Source organism: Furipterus horrens, unplaced genomic scaffold (assembly GCF_987537825.1).
Source record: "Furipterus horrens unplaced genomic scaffold, mFurHor1.1.pri manual_scaffold_2, whole genome shotgun sequence".
Classification (NCBI taxonomy): domain Eukaryota; kingdom Metazoa; phylum Chordata; class Mammalia; order Chiroptera; family Furipteridae; genus Furipterus; species Furipterus horrens.
In genome coordinates, this window is record NW_028327172.1 from 58,907,176 (window position 1) to 58,923,784 (window position 16,609).

The 16,609-nt window shown below is 37.2% G+C and overlaps 1 protein-coding gene across 2 annotated transcripts in view; it reads right to left on the reverse strand.

Annotated features, from left to right (window-relative positions):
* Nucleotides 1-15,721, reverse strand: part of TMEM135 (transmembrane protein 135) — a 237,959-nt gene extending 222,238 nt beyond the window's left edge. The window contains exon 1 of one of the 2 annotated variants that reach the window (XM_090265753.1): nt 15,427-15,721. In XM_090265753.1, coding sequence (XP_090121879.1) covers nt 15,427-15,567 — 141 coding nt within the window. In that variant the 5' untranslated portion in view covers nt 15,568-15,721. The remainder of the gene's footprint in view (nt 1-15,426) is intronic. The other variant, XM_090265752.1, reaches the window with a different exon arrangement.
* Nucleotides 15,722-16,609: the final 888 nt, after the last annotated feature.

Genomic DNA, 16,609 nt, shown 5'->3' on the forward strand with positions numbered 1-16,609 from the left:
GGCTAAAAAGTGACACATACTTGTAACAGGCCCCAATTTAGGAGTTTCTTTACAAAAATATCACTAATCAACATCTCTCAGGCCCATATGTACTCCACCTTATTTATTTTATTCCCTTGTCTATTTCCCCATGTGATTATTGTGGCACATTTGCCATAGAAAGGGCTGACTAGTATTAGATTGCAGTTTATGACCATGGGATAGAACAAAGCTAATAGGCCGTCAAAGGGGCTGGCCCCATGATCTTAGCCTTACTAGTACCAAACTTTAATTTAGCAATCTTTGTTAGCCCCAGAATTTGATCATTAACTCGCCTACGAAACTATTTCTGGGAGGTCTGACAAATCTTGCTACCTTGGAATATAAACCAGCTTGCAATGAGAAAGAATTGCAAGACTTTGTTTCATTTATTTAATCCTTCTTAACATAATCATTAACAAGTAATGATTTCTTTAAAGCAGGGTCTCTCAACCTCAACGCTGTTGACATTTTGGACCAGATGACTCACTGCTGTGGCAGACTATCCTATGCGTAACAGGAAGGTTGGGAGCAGCCCTCAATTCTACTCTGTAAATGCCAGTAGATACCCTGAGCTATGAAAACCATAAGTGTCTCCACATATTGCCAAATGTCTCCTAGAAGGCAAACTTACCCCTTATTGAGAACAACTGTTTTAAAGAAAACAGCATAATCACTTACATTTTTAATATTTTGTTAACAGAATATTTATTTTATTTAACAAAACTTATAACACATTATGTCCTAGGCACTGCTCTAAACACCATACCAATGTTAATTCACTTAATCTTCTTAACAGTCTATGAAATGGGCAATCATTATTCCCACTTTAGAGAAAAGAAAATGTGAGCAGAGAGAGACTATGTTGCCTGAAGTCACACAATCAATAAGTAGCAAAACAAAGACTGAACATAGGTAAGTGGCTCCAGAGTCCACACTCTTAACCACCATACCTGATGTTAAAGTATGACATATTCTAGATGAGGAGAAATATCACTATCCCACTGCACACGTTCCAAATAAAAATTTGTGATTTACTAGCCCCCATAGGAATTCAGGCTACCCATTCTGAAAGAAAAAAATATTGTATACATAAATATAGGAAAAACACAACCTGAGATATATATTTAGAAAACCTAAAAGAATATTCATAAATTTGGTATATATATATGCCAATAAGCTACCCTGGTCTGGGGAGACTAAATAAGGCACCAAGGTAACTCCAGGGCTAGAATTTACATTCCCAGTCTACAAGAGCTGAAGATGAAAGAAAGATGAATTCACAACACTAGATGAGTAAATAAAAAGTACACCCAATAATAGAAGGTGGAACCAACTGGCTATGCAGCTAACTTTTCTGTTCTTTCTTATTCCAAGACTCAGTATTTGTTTAAATAAATGAGATGTGTAGTACAGTATACAGTGTTCAGCAAAGTAATTAGCACATAATAGGCATTTAAATGTTAGTTTACTTCACTTCCCAATTTCTTTTTGTGTTGTGTAAGTTTGTTTTATGTGTATTGAAGAGATTTCTGTTTCTGGTAAAAAAAAATGTTTGAAAAAAGTAAATGGCAATTAAAATAACTATAAAGAACTCAATTACACTTCATGCCCTTTTCCCACATTCTCTCATAATGGATCTACAGATATTAGGGAGAGTTCACTAAAATTGTTACATGGACAGGAAAGCTGTACTGCATTACTCAGAGAAGTTAAATGGTCCTCATGGGAATCAAAACTAAACCACATTTTTATAGCACCAATAAATTTAAAATAAAAATAGAACTTCAATAAACAGTACTAAAGTAGGATGCTCATCTATAGTAAGACTTCCTTTATTCTTTCTCCAGTAAATTTCAAAACCCTTTTAAAAAGTAAAACCTCATTTTTTAAAAAAAGCAAAATAAAGAAAGTAGAATTACTTTGTTGTCACAAATAAAGTTATACTGTATGTGCTGATTAATTTTATGTGTCAGCTTCACTGGGCCATGGGGTACCCAGACATTTGTTTAGCTAAACAGTATTATGGATGTGTCTGTGAGGGTGTTCCTGGATAGAATTAAAATTTTCAGTAGATTGAATAAAGCAGTTTGCCCTTCCTAATGTGGATGGGACTCATCCAATGAACTGAAGATGTGAATGAACGAAACTGATGAGTAAGAGGGAACCCCTCCTGCCTGCCTTGCCCTCAAGCTGGGCCATTAGTCTTTTTGCACCTTCAGACTCAGAATGAAATATCTGTTCCTCTTGGGTCTCAAGCCAGAAGACTTTCAAACTAGAACTTACACCATCGACTCCCCTGGTTCTTAGGCCTTCAGATTCGGACCCAGATCAGATCTTCTGGGTCTCCAATTTGCCGACGGTAGACCTTGGGACTCCTCATCCTCTATAATTGCGTGAGCCAATTCCTTATGATAAGCCTGCCTCCCCCCACCCCATTGCCATCTATATATAGGATGTGTGTAACACACACACACATCCTTCCTTTCAGTCTTGTGTCTCTGAAGAACTCTAATTGATACACTGCATTTAAATTGCTTCCAACGTTCTTATTTTTAAAGTTAAAACTGAACTACAGACCAAATTTAAATATCTCAAACAAAAAAACAAGAAACCAAGTAGCACAGAATAATACTTACATATTTTTTAGTTTTTGAATCTTTTACATATGCACTATCTTATATCATTTCCGCAGCATCATGAAATAGTTTGTTATTAATTTAATTAAATTTATTGGGGTGACATTGTATGTCTCAAGTGTACAATTTTACAATACATCATCTGTATACTACATTGTGTGCTCACCACCCAAAGTCATGTCTTCTGTCACCACATATTTGACCCCTTTACCCTCTTCAACCTCCCCACATCTGCCTTTCCCATCTGGTAACCACCATACTTTTGTGAGTCTATGAGGTTTTTTGATGTTTGTTCATTTGTTGCTTTGTTTTATATCCCTCACATGACTGAAATCATAAGGTTCTTTATCTTTCCTCTCTGACTTTTTCACTTAGCATGATACCCTTAAGATCCACCCATGTTGTCATAAGTGGCAGTATTTCATCTTTTCTTATGGTTGAGTAGTATTTCATTGTATATATGCACCCAATCATCCCATTGTCTCCATGTCTTGCCCACTGTGAATAATGATGCAATAAACACAGGAGTACATATATCTTTACAAATAAATGTTTTCAAGTTATTCAAGTAGACATCAAAAGGAATTGCTGGTTCATATATAACTCTTTTCTTAAATTTTTTGGAAGCTCCATACTGTTTTCCAAGGTGGCTGCACCAATTTAGATTCCTACCAGCAGTGTATAAGGATTCCTTTTTCTCCACATTCTCTCCAGCACTTGTTATTTCTTGTCTTACTGATAACAGCCATTCTGTCAGGTATGAGGTGGTATTTCATTGTGCTTTTGATTTGCATTTCCCTTACAGCTAGTGAAGTTGAGCATCTTTTCATCTATCTGTTAACTATCTGTATGTCTTCTTGGGAGAAGTGTCCATTCAGGTCCTCTGCCCATTTTTTTTTAAATAATTTATTTGTTTGTTTATTTATTTATTTTTAGAGAGAGGGGAAAGGAGAAAGAGAAGGAGAGAAACATCACTGTGTGGTTGCCTCTCACTCGCACCCCAACTGGGGACCTGATGTACAACCTAGTCATGTGCCCCAACTGGGAATCGAACCTGCGACACTTGGTTCGCAGGCCAATGCTCAATCCACTGAGCCACAGCAGCCAGGGCTCCTCTGCCCATTTTTTTATTGTATTGTTTGTTTTTCTATTGTTGAGTTGTAGGAGTTCATAGTACCTTCAGGATATTAGAAGCTTATCAGAGGTATTGTTTATAAATATCTTCTCCCATTTGGTTGACTGCCTTTTTGTTTTGTTGATGGTTTCTTTCACTGTACAAAAGCTTTTTAGTTTGATAGTCCCATTTATTTATTTTTGCTTTTGTTATCCTTGCCTTGGGGTCAAATACATAAAGTCCTCTCTGAGACCAAGGTCCATACGTTTAGCACCTATGTTTTCTTCTATTTATTTTATTGTTTAAGGTCTTATATTTAGGTCCTTGATCCACTTTGAGTTAATTTTTGTGTACAGTGTAAAAAGCAGTCTAGTTTATTCTCTTGCATGTGGCTTTCCAATGATCCCAGCACCATTTATTTAAGAGGCTTTCTTTTCTCATTATATGTTCTTGGCTCCTTTGTCAATAATTAGTTACCCATATACATGCAGGTTTATTTCTGGGCTCTCAGTTCTGTTCTATTGGTCCATATGTCTGTTTTTCTGCCAATACTACACTGCTTCGATCATTGTATCTTTGTAGTATAATTTGAAGTCAGGGAGTGTGATACCTCTGACTTTGTTTTTCTTTCTCAGCATTGTTTTGGCTATTCGAGGTCTTTTGTGGTTCCCTACAAAGTAGATGACTTTTTTTCTTTTATTTTTTGAAAAATGTCATTGGGATTTTGATGGGGATTGCATTAAATCTGTACATTACCTGAGTAACATAAAGATTTTTAACTATGCTGATTCTTTCAACCCATGAACACAATATCTTTCAATTTCTTTGTGTCTTCTTGAATTTCATTCAATAATTTTTGTAGTTTTCAGTGTATAAGTCCTTCCCAGCCTTTGTTAAGTTTCTTCCTAGGTATTTTATTCTTTTTGTTGTAATTGCAAATGGATTTTTTTTTTCATTTCTATTTCTGAAATTTCATCTTTAGTATATAGGAATGCAATAGATTTTTGTATGTTGATTTTGTATCCTGCAAACTTACTGTATTTGCTTATTGTTTCTAATAGTTTTTAGGTGGAGTCTTTAGGATTTTTCTATATAAAAAATCATGTCATCTGCAAAAAGTGATAATTTTACTTCTCCATTATCAAGCTGGGTGCATTTTATTTCTTTCTCTTGCCTGATTGCTCTGGGTAGGACTTCCAGTACTATGTCGAATACTAGTGGTGAGAGTGGGCACCCTTGTCTTATTCCAGATCTCAGAGGAAAAGCTTTCAATTTTTACCATTGAGCATATTAGCTGAGGGTCTGTCATATCTGGACTTTATTGTATTGAGGTATTTTCCTTCTATACCCATTTTATTGAGTGTTTTAATCATAAAAGGATGTTGTAACTTGTCAAGTGCTTTGTTGCATCTACTAATATGATCATGTATTTTTGCCCTTTATTTTGTTAACGTGGTATACCACACTAATCATGTTCTATATGATGAACCATCCTTGCACCCCTGGTATACACCCCACTTGATAGTGATGTGTTATCATTTTAATGTATTATATTCAATTTGTTAGTATTTTCATTTTAGATTTTTGCATCTATTTTCATCAGAGATATTGGTCTGTGATTGTGTGTGTGTGTGTTGTCCTTGCCAGGTTTTGGTATCAGGGTAATGATGGCTTCATAAAGTGAGTTAGAAAGCATTGTCTCTTCAGTAATGAAGTACTTGCAGGATTTTCATCAATTTATAAATGAGGACACTGAGGATCATACTATAAATTTTAGAGCAAAACAAAAACTCAGATCTTATAACTGATATCCAATGCACTACATCATGCTGCCTCATGATATACAACCAGCTTATTAAAAAAAAACAAAAAAACCTACAGCAACTGTGTTAATAATATATAACAGAGGATACAAGGAAATCTTCAAATGTTTTCCTTAGCTACTTACTATAAAGCCTCCCTATAAGAAAAATCATACAATTAAGTTTTAGTGATGACTATCAAATGTTACTCTCTAAAAGGGCCACTTTCAAATTTATATGGAAGTTGACACAGGCTTTAAAGATAAACCTAAAAATATACTTTAGATATAATATTGAGACAAAATATGATCAAGACTCAGATTGAGCACTGCATATATTATAGCATGTTCTAAACTAAGTATATTAATGTTTTTGGTCATGTAGGGACAGTCTTGAAAGCATATAACTGTTACTTCAACTTATTGATAAAACTCATGAAATACAACAATCTTAAACCAAAACATTTTTATACTCTGCTCTAATATGAAACACCTTAATTAATGAAGAAAAATTCTAATATACCTCTTAATGAAAACTTCATTCATATGGAAAGTAGAAGGTATGCACAAATATTCCAATCTCTCCAATAAGAACATTGAGTGTACTCAAATGAATTCTGAAAACAAAACTCAAACAAACTAACAATTCAAGCCACAGAAGTAGAAACGATTTGAGCAAGAGCAGAAATCACAGATATCAAGGAACTATGCTAACTACAAGATACTAAACTCCCTCATCATTTGTTGATATATAAAAATCCATTAACAGAAAACAAGCCATTCTCAAAAGGTTTAAACAGAACTTGTATTCACATGTTTGCTAAAATTCACTCATACTGAAGTCTGAAAATAAGCCCATCAACTATTTGATAGATACAAAACCCCTAACTATTTTTTGATGGTGATAACTCTTACCATCTACCTAAACCCAAAGAAAAATTTAACCACAAAATTAACCATGAGAAAAAGAAAACTTTATAAAGATGCTTACTTAGTCAGACCTAAGAATTTTGTCTAAAACAACCTTGACTTACCTTCAGGGTTGAAAACAAATAGAGGTTGTTAAAACAGTTTTTCTAACATTTTTAACTAAAATTTTCTGACTACCTTCATTGAAAACATGGACTTTATTACAACACAGGTTCAATTTCAGAGAATGTGTTAATCAAAGTATTTATATGGTCTGAGATATTTTATTACTGCCATTGGCTTCAAGTTCAAGCAGAGCCCAAAGTCTAAAGGGAAGAAATCGAATTCTTGGCCAGGGTACTGAACTTAAAAAATTCTCAAATGACCTGTCTTCCTATAAAGTAATGGCCTAATACATATTCACATAATATATATATTCATATACTCACTATGTCACTTCTTTGGGAAAGCTTTCCCAAACCCACCACATTAGAATGGGTCCTCTTGTAACACTCTCTAATATAATACCCTGTACTTTTTAATAGCACTTAACACAGTTGAAATTTTTTATATATTTAAGTTTATCTTCCCCCATCTACATATATCTCATTCCCTGCCCCTGTATTTCTGACACATTGTAGGCAATGTGTAATATTTAAAGAATGGCCCTGGCTGGTGTGGCTCAGTGGATTGAGCATCAGCCTGCAAACCAGAGGGGTCGCTGGTTTGATTCCCCATCAGGGCACAAGCCTGGGTTGCGGGCAGGTCCCCAGCGGGGGGCGCATGAGAGGCAACCACACGTTGATGTTTTTTTCTCCATCTCTTTCTCCCTCCCTTCTCCTCTCTCTAAAAAATAAATAAAATCTTTAAAAAAAAGAAAAAATTTAAAGAATGAAATGAAGGTGGAAAAGATAGAGAGGAAATGAAGATTCAGAGTAAACAGTTCCAGTAACACTCCATGTGCTCCAAAATGGAGCTGTGAGCACAGTCTGAAGTTCAGTCTGGTCCTGATTAATTCAATGTCTTCCGGGTATAAGAGTTTCTGAGATACAGGTCTACTTTCTTCAAGGTTTAGAAATCAAGAATGATCAGAACAAGCTTCCTTCTGTCACTGCCAACAGATACAGAATCCTTCAAAACAACTTCCAAACTGGACTAATCACAATTCAAACCCCAAAAACTTAGTTGGATAAAGAAACCAAAGCAACTTGACAGGTAATAAGTCAAAAGACTATACAAAATAAATGGTAATAAGCTGAAAAACACTGCAAATTCAGCATTCCTACAAAGAAAATTGCTGCAATCTGATGACACTTAATCTAGCATTCTTCCTTCTTTTCATATTTCTTTTTCATGCATAAATTCATTTTAATAAATATTTTTCAATGCTGTTAAAATTATTTAAAATTTGTAACCATTCACTTCAATTATTGATTCTCCTCAAGTATAATTATGAGAGCCTCATATATGATTTGTAATATCAATTTATAATGCTAATTTAAATAACTAATAAATAAGATTAACAAATACTCATTAATTATACTCCTGGTTTCCCAAGATGAAACAGATTCATCTCATTAAGCATGAAGAAAAAAATACAGAAAAAATATCTTAAATCACAGCACTCTTTAGAAGAGGTCAATTAGTAGAAAGAAAGCTAAGATTGGTAATTAATCAAAAGACAATTGAAACGTTTGACCTAGGATCAACAGAGTCAAACAAATTTAATACAAATATTGTTATAAAATATTTTAAGACTAAATTATCCAATGTCATCCAAATAAATGCAATTAAAAATATATATAATAAAATTTTTAAATGTAGTCTTTATTTAGAGTATGAAAATGTTTACTTAATATTTACTCCCTTTGAACCTTTTAATCTAACAAATTTGTTACATTATAGAGTGTCAATTGATCACATCTAGACTCTGAATAAAATTTAAACAAGAATTGGAATTTTTAGGAATGAAAAACAACTTACGGACAGTCTTCACTTGCTAAAGGCTTGAAGACCATTGACTGTGAAGAAATCAGTTCAGTGATATGGAATGAGTCTACTTTTTAATGTCCTCATACATTTTTATTTTATGGGAAAATTATAATTATATAAAATAGCCAAAGCTTAACTACACTTACAAGAGGCTGTTCCGATTTCTGTGCTTCAGTATGGCTTAGGTGGCAGAATCTTGGGTTCTGGGATCAGATTGCTTATGTTGGAATCCTAGCTTACTGCTTACTAGCTGGGTAACCTCAGACAAATTAACTGACTACTCTAAGCTTTGATTTCTGTGTCTGTAGTATTGGAAGATTGGTAATTTTCACTCCAGAGGTCCTGGTGAGGATTAAATGAGACATAATATGTAAAGTGCTTCTGGCACATAGTATGGACTGAGTTTTTAAAGGCACTGAGTTAGCAGATTTTCTAGAGAAAATGAGACTGGCAATGACACTTAAAAGTTTTTGGTAACAGGCCATTTGGTTTTTTTTCACAAGAGAGAGAAGAAAGGAGAGAAGGGAGGGGAGAAGAGGAGAGGGGAGAAGAGGAGTTATTAAGGAATACCAACTGCTGAGAATCTCAGTTGATTACTTGATCTTTGGAGTTCATGGAATTTTAAAATATGTGGACTAGTCTTCCTGAGATTTTTGCCTGAGCCTAGTTTAGGGGGCAGAGTTGAGGGACTCTTTTTACCACTCTATTCAATGAGTAAATGATGACTTTTATACTATTTGTTATACCTTTGAAGATATAACAATCATTTGGTCTTTTTCTTTTAAAAAAGCAATTAAATGATGAATTTTCCACCTCCTTAACATGACCTTTTGAGTTTGTTGAAACAGATATTTGGTTGGTTTAAAAACATTAAAAAGCCTTCAAATCTGTAATAAGTATTTTTCAGTGCCAGCATTATTTCCTTTTACTAGAAAATTATCTTCAAATCAAAAGGAATGCTCCTTTATCCTCTTCAATAAAATAATACATTTTGATAGAGAGAAGAATGAGGGAGCCACGTTCACACTGGTACTTTCCTGTCCAAATAGATTTTCCATCAGATTGTCTTCATACCCAACTGTCTAGCTGATTTACTGTGATACAGATTATTTTTAATAACCAGATCTCGTTTACTATTTAGAAAATTATATGTCATGAATTTTTGACTGTTTAAAACATTTTGATTATTTACTTACAAATAATAATAAAAATATATACACTAATGGAAGAGAACTAAGATTTTTTTAAAGATTTTATTTATTTATTTTTAGAGAGAGAGGAAGGGAGAGAGAAAGAAAGAGAAAAATTGATGTGAGAGAGAAACATGGATTGGCTGCCTCTTGTACATGTCCTGACTGGGGACCCAACCAGCAACCCAGGCACGTGTCCTGACCAGGAATTGAACGAGCAATCTTTCACTTTGTGGAACAATGCCCAACTAAGCCACACCGGTCAGGGTAGGGAGACTGAGATTTGATGATTCGGTTTAGTAATGGCTGAACCTATACTATTATTATTGGAATATTTGTTTCCTATTCACTTATCACTTATTTATTGAGTCTGCTATTTTCAGGGTGCTGTGTGTAGCAGCTATCTGCTGTGTGTTATGGTGGAGAACAAGAAAATGAACCAGACATCTTTCATTGAGAGGAAAGATTAGGCATGTATTATCTTGTAATAAAATTTCATGAGATAAATACTGTATGCTACAGATAAAATTGTTTGAGAGATCAGAGGTATAAGATCACATCTGACTGGGAGATAAGGGGAAACTTAATGGGAGAGGTGGCAATTTAGTGGCCTTGAATGAAAAGTAGGATTTGAAAAGGTAGAAATGGTGGTGAAATGACTTGAGCAAAGAACTTCAGGTAGAATAGAACATGGTATGCTTTGAGGAATGGCAGGTGGAATTTAGGCTTTACTTCATGTAGTAAGCAATCAATAAAGGCTGCCAACAGAGGGTAGTATGCTTGAAGTTGTTTGATAAAGTTAATGTGGCAATGGTATATAGACTTGTTAGATTTACGATCTCATATGTAAAGTAGGGGAAGGAATCAAATAAAGCTAGATTTTAAGCCTTGTTGACTGGGATGTGTGGAAAGCAGTACTTTAGGAAAAGAATTTTCAGTGGAATGTGCTGATCACTCTGGGGCGTATTGAGTATAATATATGAATGGAGAACGACCAGGAGGCATTGAGCAACACTGAACTCCGTTCCAGAGAAGGGGCTAGAGATTTAGGATTAGATATCCTAGAGTTGAAGCTCAAGTAGGTTAACAAGGTCTCAGAGAGGTCCTTAGATCAACTGAAGTTTAGAAAGACAACCTGAGGAATGCTCATTTTTGGAGTAGAGGGGAAAAAAGAAAGAAGCAGTTACAGAGATATGAAGAGGTTGAGAAGAAAGTGCTTCAGAGAAATCTTGAGCAGGAAGTTTTGGGAAGCACTGTTAATTTAAGAGGTGGGAAGGGCATGGGCTTGAATTTCCATCCTGCCACTTACTAACTTTGTAATCTTGGGCAAGGTTCTTAATATATGGGAACCTCAGTATTCTCATCTATAAAATGGGAGTAAAATACCTATCTCACACTTTTAAAATATAAATCAGTTCTTGTTATTCTTCTGCTCAGAACTCTCAGTGTCTTTCCATGTCAGTGAAATGCGAAAATCCTTACCATGTGCTACAGAGCCTTATGTGATCTGGCTGTTGCTTGTTTGATTGCCATTTCATACCATTTTCCCTTTTGCTTATGCACTTCCAATAGATATAATCACACTACTTTTATATTTTTGTAATCTAAGTTTTGTTATTTAGAACAGAGTTCTTGATTTCTGGGAAATATCTTAAATTGGACCACAAATTGTCAAAAAATGAACTTTTCTAAGGCGTGAGTGACTACATAAATAACTCCTGCTTTATATTCGTGCATAAACAATATACATGTAAGTAATTGCTTTTATTGGTTATGAAAGACAACCTGGACTGAAAGTCTGGAGCACAAACTTAGGTTCCATAAATCTATCTCTGTATGCTTTGCTACTGATAAAAATGTGATAAGACTTTGATAATTGATTTGTAATTTGTTCATCAAATATTTATTGAATATCTACCCAGCATTGTGTTAGGTGATAATTTGTGACAGGGGAGTTAATTGCTTTAGTTCTTTGCTTAACAAAGAACTAAATAAAAAGTTTTGGAAAGTCTTTTCAAAATGTGTTGGTACAATTTCTTGCATTACTTATATAGTATAGTGAATGTAAAATATGTTTACATCACAAGGATTATACTAGGCACATAGTAATTCATAATAACAGTTGGTGCTTTAATAATTGAGAAGGGTGTAAAACAAATATTTAAAGGCAAATAAAAATGAAGGTTTTAAATTCATTCATTTCCAACAGTGCAAAAGGTTCTACTTTGAAGTTAAAGGTAAATGCCAAAACCCTAATCTGATGATCCTGAAGAATGTCACCCAAAAATAGCAAAATTAAGAAAGGTCTTAGAACAACCTAAGTGAACAAGTTTTCCTTCTTAGAGAAGACACCTAAGAACTTGAACAGAACAGAATCCCCTTAAATGGGCAATTATGTATTCTAAATTGGCAACAAATTACTGAGTGCACCATGCTTTCATTAATTTTAGTGACAGCCTAGAGTTTAAACACTTTAACAACTGTTTCATATGCATGTGTATGGTGAGGGGTATCACTTACTGTAAGTGTGTAGCAATAACTAACATTCAAGAAACATATTAACTTCCTGAAATACATTTTTAGTACATGCATAAATTGTTAGAACATTATTATAACATGTGTAGGTTTCTTTAAAAAAATACATGAAGTGACTTGATGAGAATTGATGTTCTTTATAAATTGTGAAAACACAAAGATTCACTATTAAAAGGATTAGTGCATCTATATTTCAACATAGTTTAAACATTATAAGGTAAATACTAAGAACAGCTGTAGATAGCGAAATGAAAAAAAAGGATGAGAGCTGACATACTGAATAATATGAAAGAAACAAAAGGAATCAGTTTAGTACAAAACACAAAGTAATATTTCAAGTGGAAAGCAAATATACAAGACCCATTTTATAGGTTCCAGAAAACAATTAAAATTTTCCCCCAAATCAGCTTCCCTTCAAAACTTCCCCTTTTGTATCAATGATGGCAACAGCGTTAATGACTTGAAATACTAGAAGCATAAACAGGTCATCATACTGACCCTAACATTGTTAGTCTCTGAGTCGTGTTCTTTCTTTCTGTGAAATGCCTCTTGTCAAATGCATCTAAAACTATCCTTCCATTCTCTCTGACACTACCGTAGATCTGCCGAATATTTCCTCATTCCTAAGCGATTCATGAGTTCATTCATTCATACCTGTCATCATTCAGACACTTATTAAGCACTTACTGAAGCACTGTGCTAGTGCTGCAGGCAAACCACCATTCTAACAGGAGATAGAGAGATTGATTATAATGAATGCACTACCTTAATAATTGCAACACTTTATTAGGGCCCTTGCAAGATGTCGATTCAACACGGGAGGAGACAGATGCCGTGTCACTCCCGAGTCGGACTGCACAGCCATTCTCGGCGGTGCAGATAGACACTTAAGAAGCTACACCATCGTCTCTCGAGACGGACGGCTGCCGACGACGACGACGACGACGACGATTAGGGCCCTACTGTGTGACAGAAATTACACAGCATGAGCTCTCACCCCATCTACACACTATTATCCTATTTATGTCCTCACAACAGCCCTAAATCACGGGTATAATAATCTCCTGAAAAAAAATATCTGCTCATTCAAGACCTATTATGAATTAGAAAATATGTGATACATCTTCAATACATTATTTCACTCAATTGTTACAGAGAAAAACAAAGTAACAAACAGCTAGTAACTGATGGAGCCAAGATTCAAAGTCACGTGTTTCTAAGTTCTTTTCAAAGCCCACTTCGGCACTAGCCAGGTTGCTCAGTTGGTTGGAGTGTGGTCCATACCCCAAAAGTTTCTATATCTGATCCCCAGTCAGGGCACATACCTAGGTTGTAGGTATGGGAGGCAAACCTTCCCTGGCACCGCTGCCCCCACCTCAACTGCTGAAATAGAACAGATGTGCCTGTTGCTTCTCTGAACTTCCCTACTACATAAGAGACCAATAAATTGTCTAGGTTGTAGATATGACTAAAAAGTTGTTGAGTGAATAAATGGGGCACCATAAAAGTGCTGTGTATATTCAAAGGAGAAATTAAATAGCATAAGCTCTCTACCCACCTATAGCATAATGCTATGAGGATAGAAACAATCCTTTTTTATTACTGAACATATCAAGGACTCAAAAATGTTTAAAGATAATTCTATTAAGAACAAAAAAACTGAGCTACGGCAGCTAGAGGAGCTTGAGACCTTCGCCCATTGTCCTTTACAAGATTACAAAGGGTCTTAATATCTGAGGGGGAGGGATAGTTATTTTTTACGAACCATGGGTATGGACTTGGGGGTGGGGGGATTGCTGGGGGAGGGAGATGCTGGGTGGAGGGGAGTAAAGGGGAGAAAACTGGAACTATTGTAACAATATAATCAATAAAGAAAAGCTGGAAAAAAAAAAAACTGAGCTACAGACTGGCCACAATTCATGTGGAAAAGCAGATAAACATGAATCTTTGCCAAAGAAAATCAAAGGAAAATTTTTCAACTCCAGTAATAAATTTATTATCAACACCCACTCCTGATCCTTACTATTCAAAGTGTGGCTCTTAGTCCAGCAGCATCAATATTACCCAGCAGTTTGTCTGACAGGTAGAATCTCAGGCCACGCCAAGACCCACTGAATCAGAACTCCTATTTTAACACGATCCCCCAGAGGATCCCTAACACCATTAAAACTGGCTTCTGCAACCTCAGAGAAAGTTACCATCTTCTCCTGTCTTATCTCTATAATAAGGAATCGAATTGTTAAGGTACTACAATTATGGCTATGACACACTTCTAGGCAGAGTAGGGTATAAGCCCAAATTATTACTCATCCATTGAATACTGAATGAAACTTTTAGGAAACATACAAAAAAATATGATCTCACAATAGGACACAGACTCTATTGGGCAAGAAAATAAGAGACTAAACTTCAATAGCCAAAGTAATAAATCTTTAATACCAAGGACAAGGTTATGGCGGGCAGCGGGTGGGGGGTGCTGGTGGAAGCATTTAAGTACAAACTTCCTCACCAGTTCTCAGTGACACATAACAGGTATTATCAAATATTCCCCCTTAAAAACTCCAAATTTAGATTAATCTACATGTAAAGCTGTACAATAAAGGACCTAGATGACACAAACTAAGATCTCCTAAACCTTCACTGACTCAAGGACTGGAACCACCCTTTAAACCGCCAGGCAAAATTTCAACCAGGTGTCTACTTTGTGAACTTGCAAAAAACTTGCAAAACCTTCCAGCCACAATTCTGTCATTCCAAACTGAGACAAGGAGACTTGCTGTCAAATCTGCCCTTTAAAAAAAAATGGGAGTGAGGGAACAGAGGGATTTATATGAAGAAAGACTGCAGGCCTCGCTGACTTCTCCATCTCCAGGCAGGAGAGAGCAAAAATAACGCTGGTCCCCGTAGTCACAATTTTTAGTATTCTAAACTTAATCCCAGCGTTGGGAGCCCATCCTCTTCCCAACAGCAGGCATTTAGTTGACAGCTCAACCTCTAATTCCCCTCCCCCTTCTTCCGTCCCCCTTAGGTACTGGGATACCCGCCCCTTGCAACCTCCCCCATCCCAACACCCTCCCCCACCAAAAAATAATAAAATAAATACTCTGAACCCTCAAAATGAGAAGCAGAAACAGGGCGAGCCCCCCAGGCCTCTGGGGAGCAGGACTGCACCCCCGGCCCATCCTCCACACCAAACTCTCCTCGGGGGTAGGGGCTGACGGGTCTCACCAAGTACAGGGGTATATAGATCTTCAGGGACTCCTCCAGGGCGCCCCCGGTGATCTGCACGAAGGAAACCCCGCAGGAAGGGTGCCAAGTGTGGCCGATCTCGTAGCAGTTATGAGGGATGGACTTGCTGAGAGCCGCCATGACGAGGAGTCGCGCGGAGGGGACCCAAGGGGGTGAGCCGAAGTTGGGGAGGGAGGTGGGAAGGAGGAACTAGTGCGCTCGCCCAACCACCGCGGGCTCCGGGGGCGGGGCTCTGGAGGTGGGGAATGAGGGGTAAAGGTCACGCCAGCGGGGTTACTCTGGGCCGAAGTCCTCGGATGTTGAGCGCTCGGCGTATCGCAGCTCGAGGGGGCGGGACGCGCACCGGGGGCGGGGAGAGGCGGAGCGTGCGCGCTCCCTCAAGCGGCCCTTGGCGGGGGCGCGCGCACCGCCCCTCTGAGTCAGGCGCGGCGCGGGGAGCGGAAGGCGTGAGAACGCTGCTGGAGGACGTGCCTGTCTCCCCGCTCTGCGTGTCCGGCCGCTGGAGAGTGAGCCTTTGGGTGTGTGTGCAATGTTAGTGACTTGGGTCACATTGTTCTACAGTCTCTGGCCTCTCCAAGCCTGGCCAAGGCCAAGTAGAACTAAGGGCAGTGGAGGAAAGGGATTAAATGTTTTTGTTGAGAGCTGGTGAAGGAAGATGGTTGCCAGGAGAGAGCCTGGACATCTATCCTGGCCAGCTCCCTTTCTCTAGAGTGCCAGGTAATGAATAGCTCAGGCTGCCTACTGTTTGTGAACGCACTGCTTCCAATCGCTGGGTTTTCTAAGCTCTGTGGGGCCTGAGGTTTGAAAAATCTGTTTGCTACATTCATACACTTCCTGTGTGGGAAAAGGGCAGTAGTAGGCCATCCTATACAAACATCGGGACCGAGCAATCCTATCTATAGCACCCATGACAAGTGCTCATCAGCCAAATTGTACACACAGTAGAGGCATAGAACTCATGCCTGACTTAGGTTGACCAACCATTGGCATGAGAAGGGACCTATGTGGCCTGTTGAGTCAAATAACCTCTTAAACGTCAGTTTCCTCACCTATAATAAACTACCAGGTTCCATGGCATTCTAAATCCTATAGTTTCTTAAAGCAGGAGCTTACTACCTTTAGAGGAACCCAATTCTAATCTAGTCTTCATTCATTCATTCCA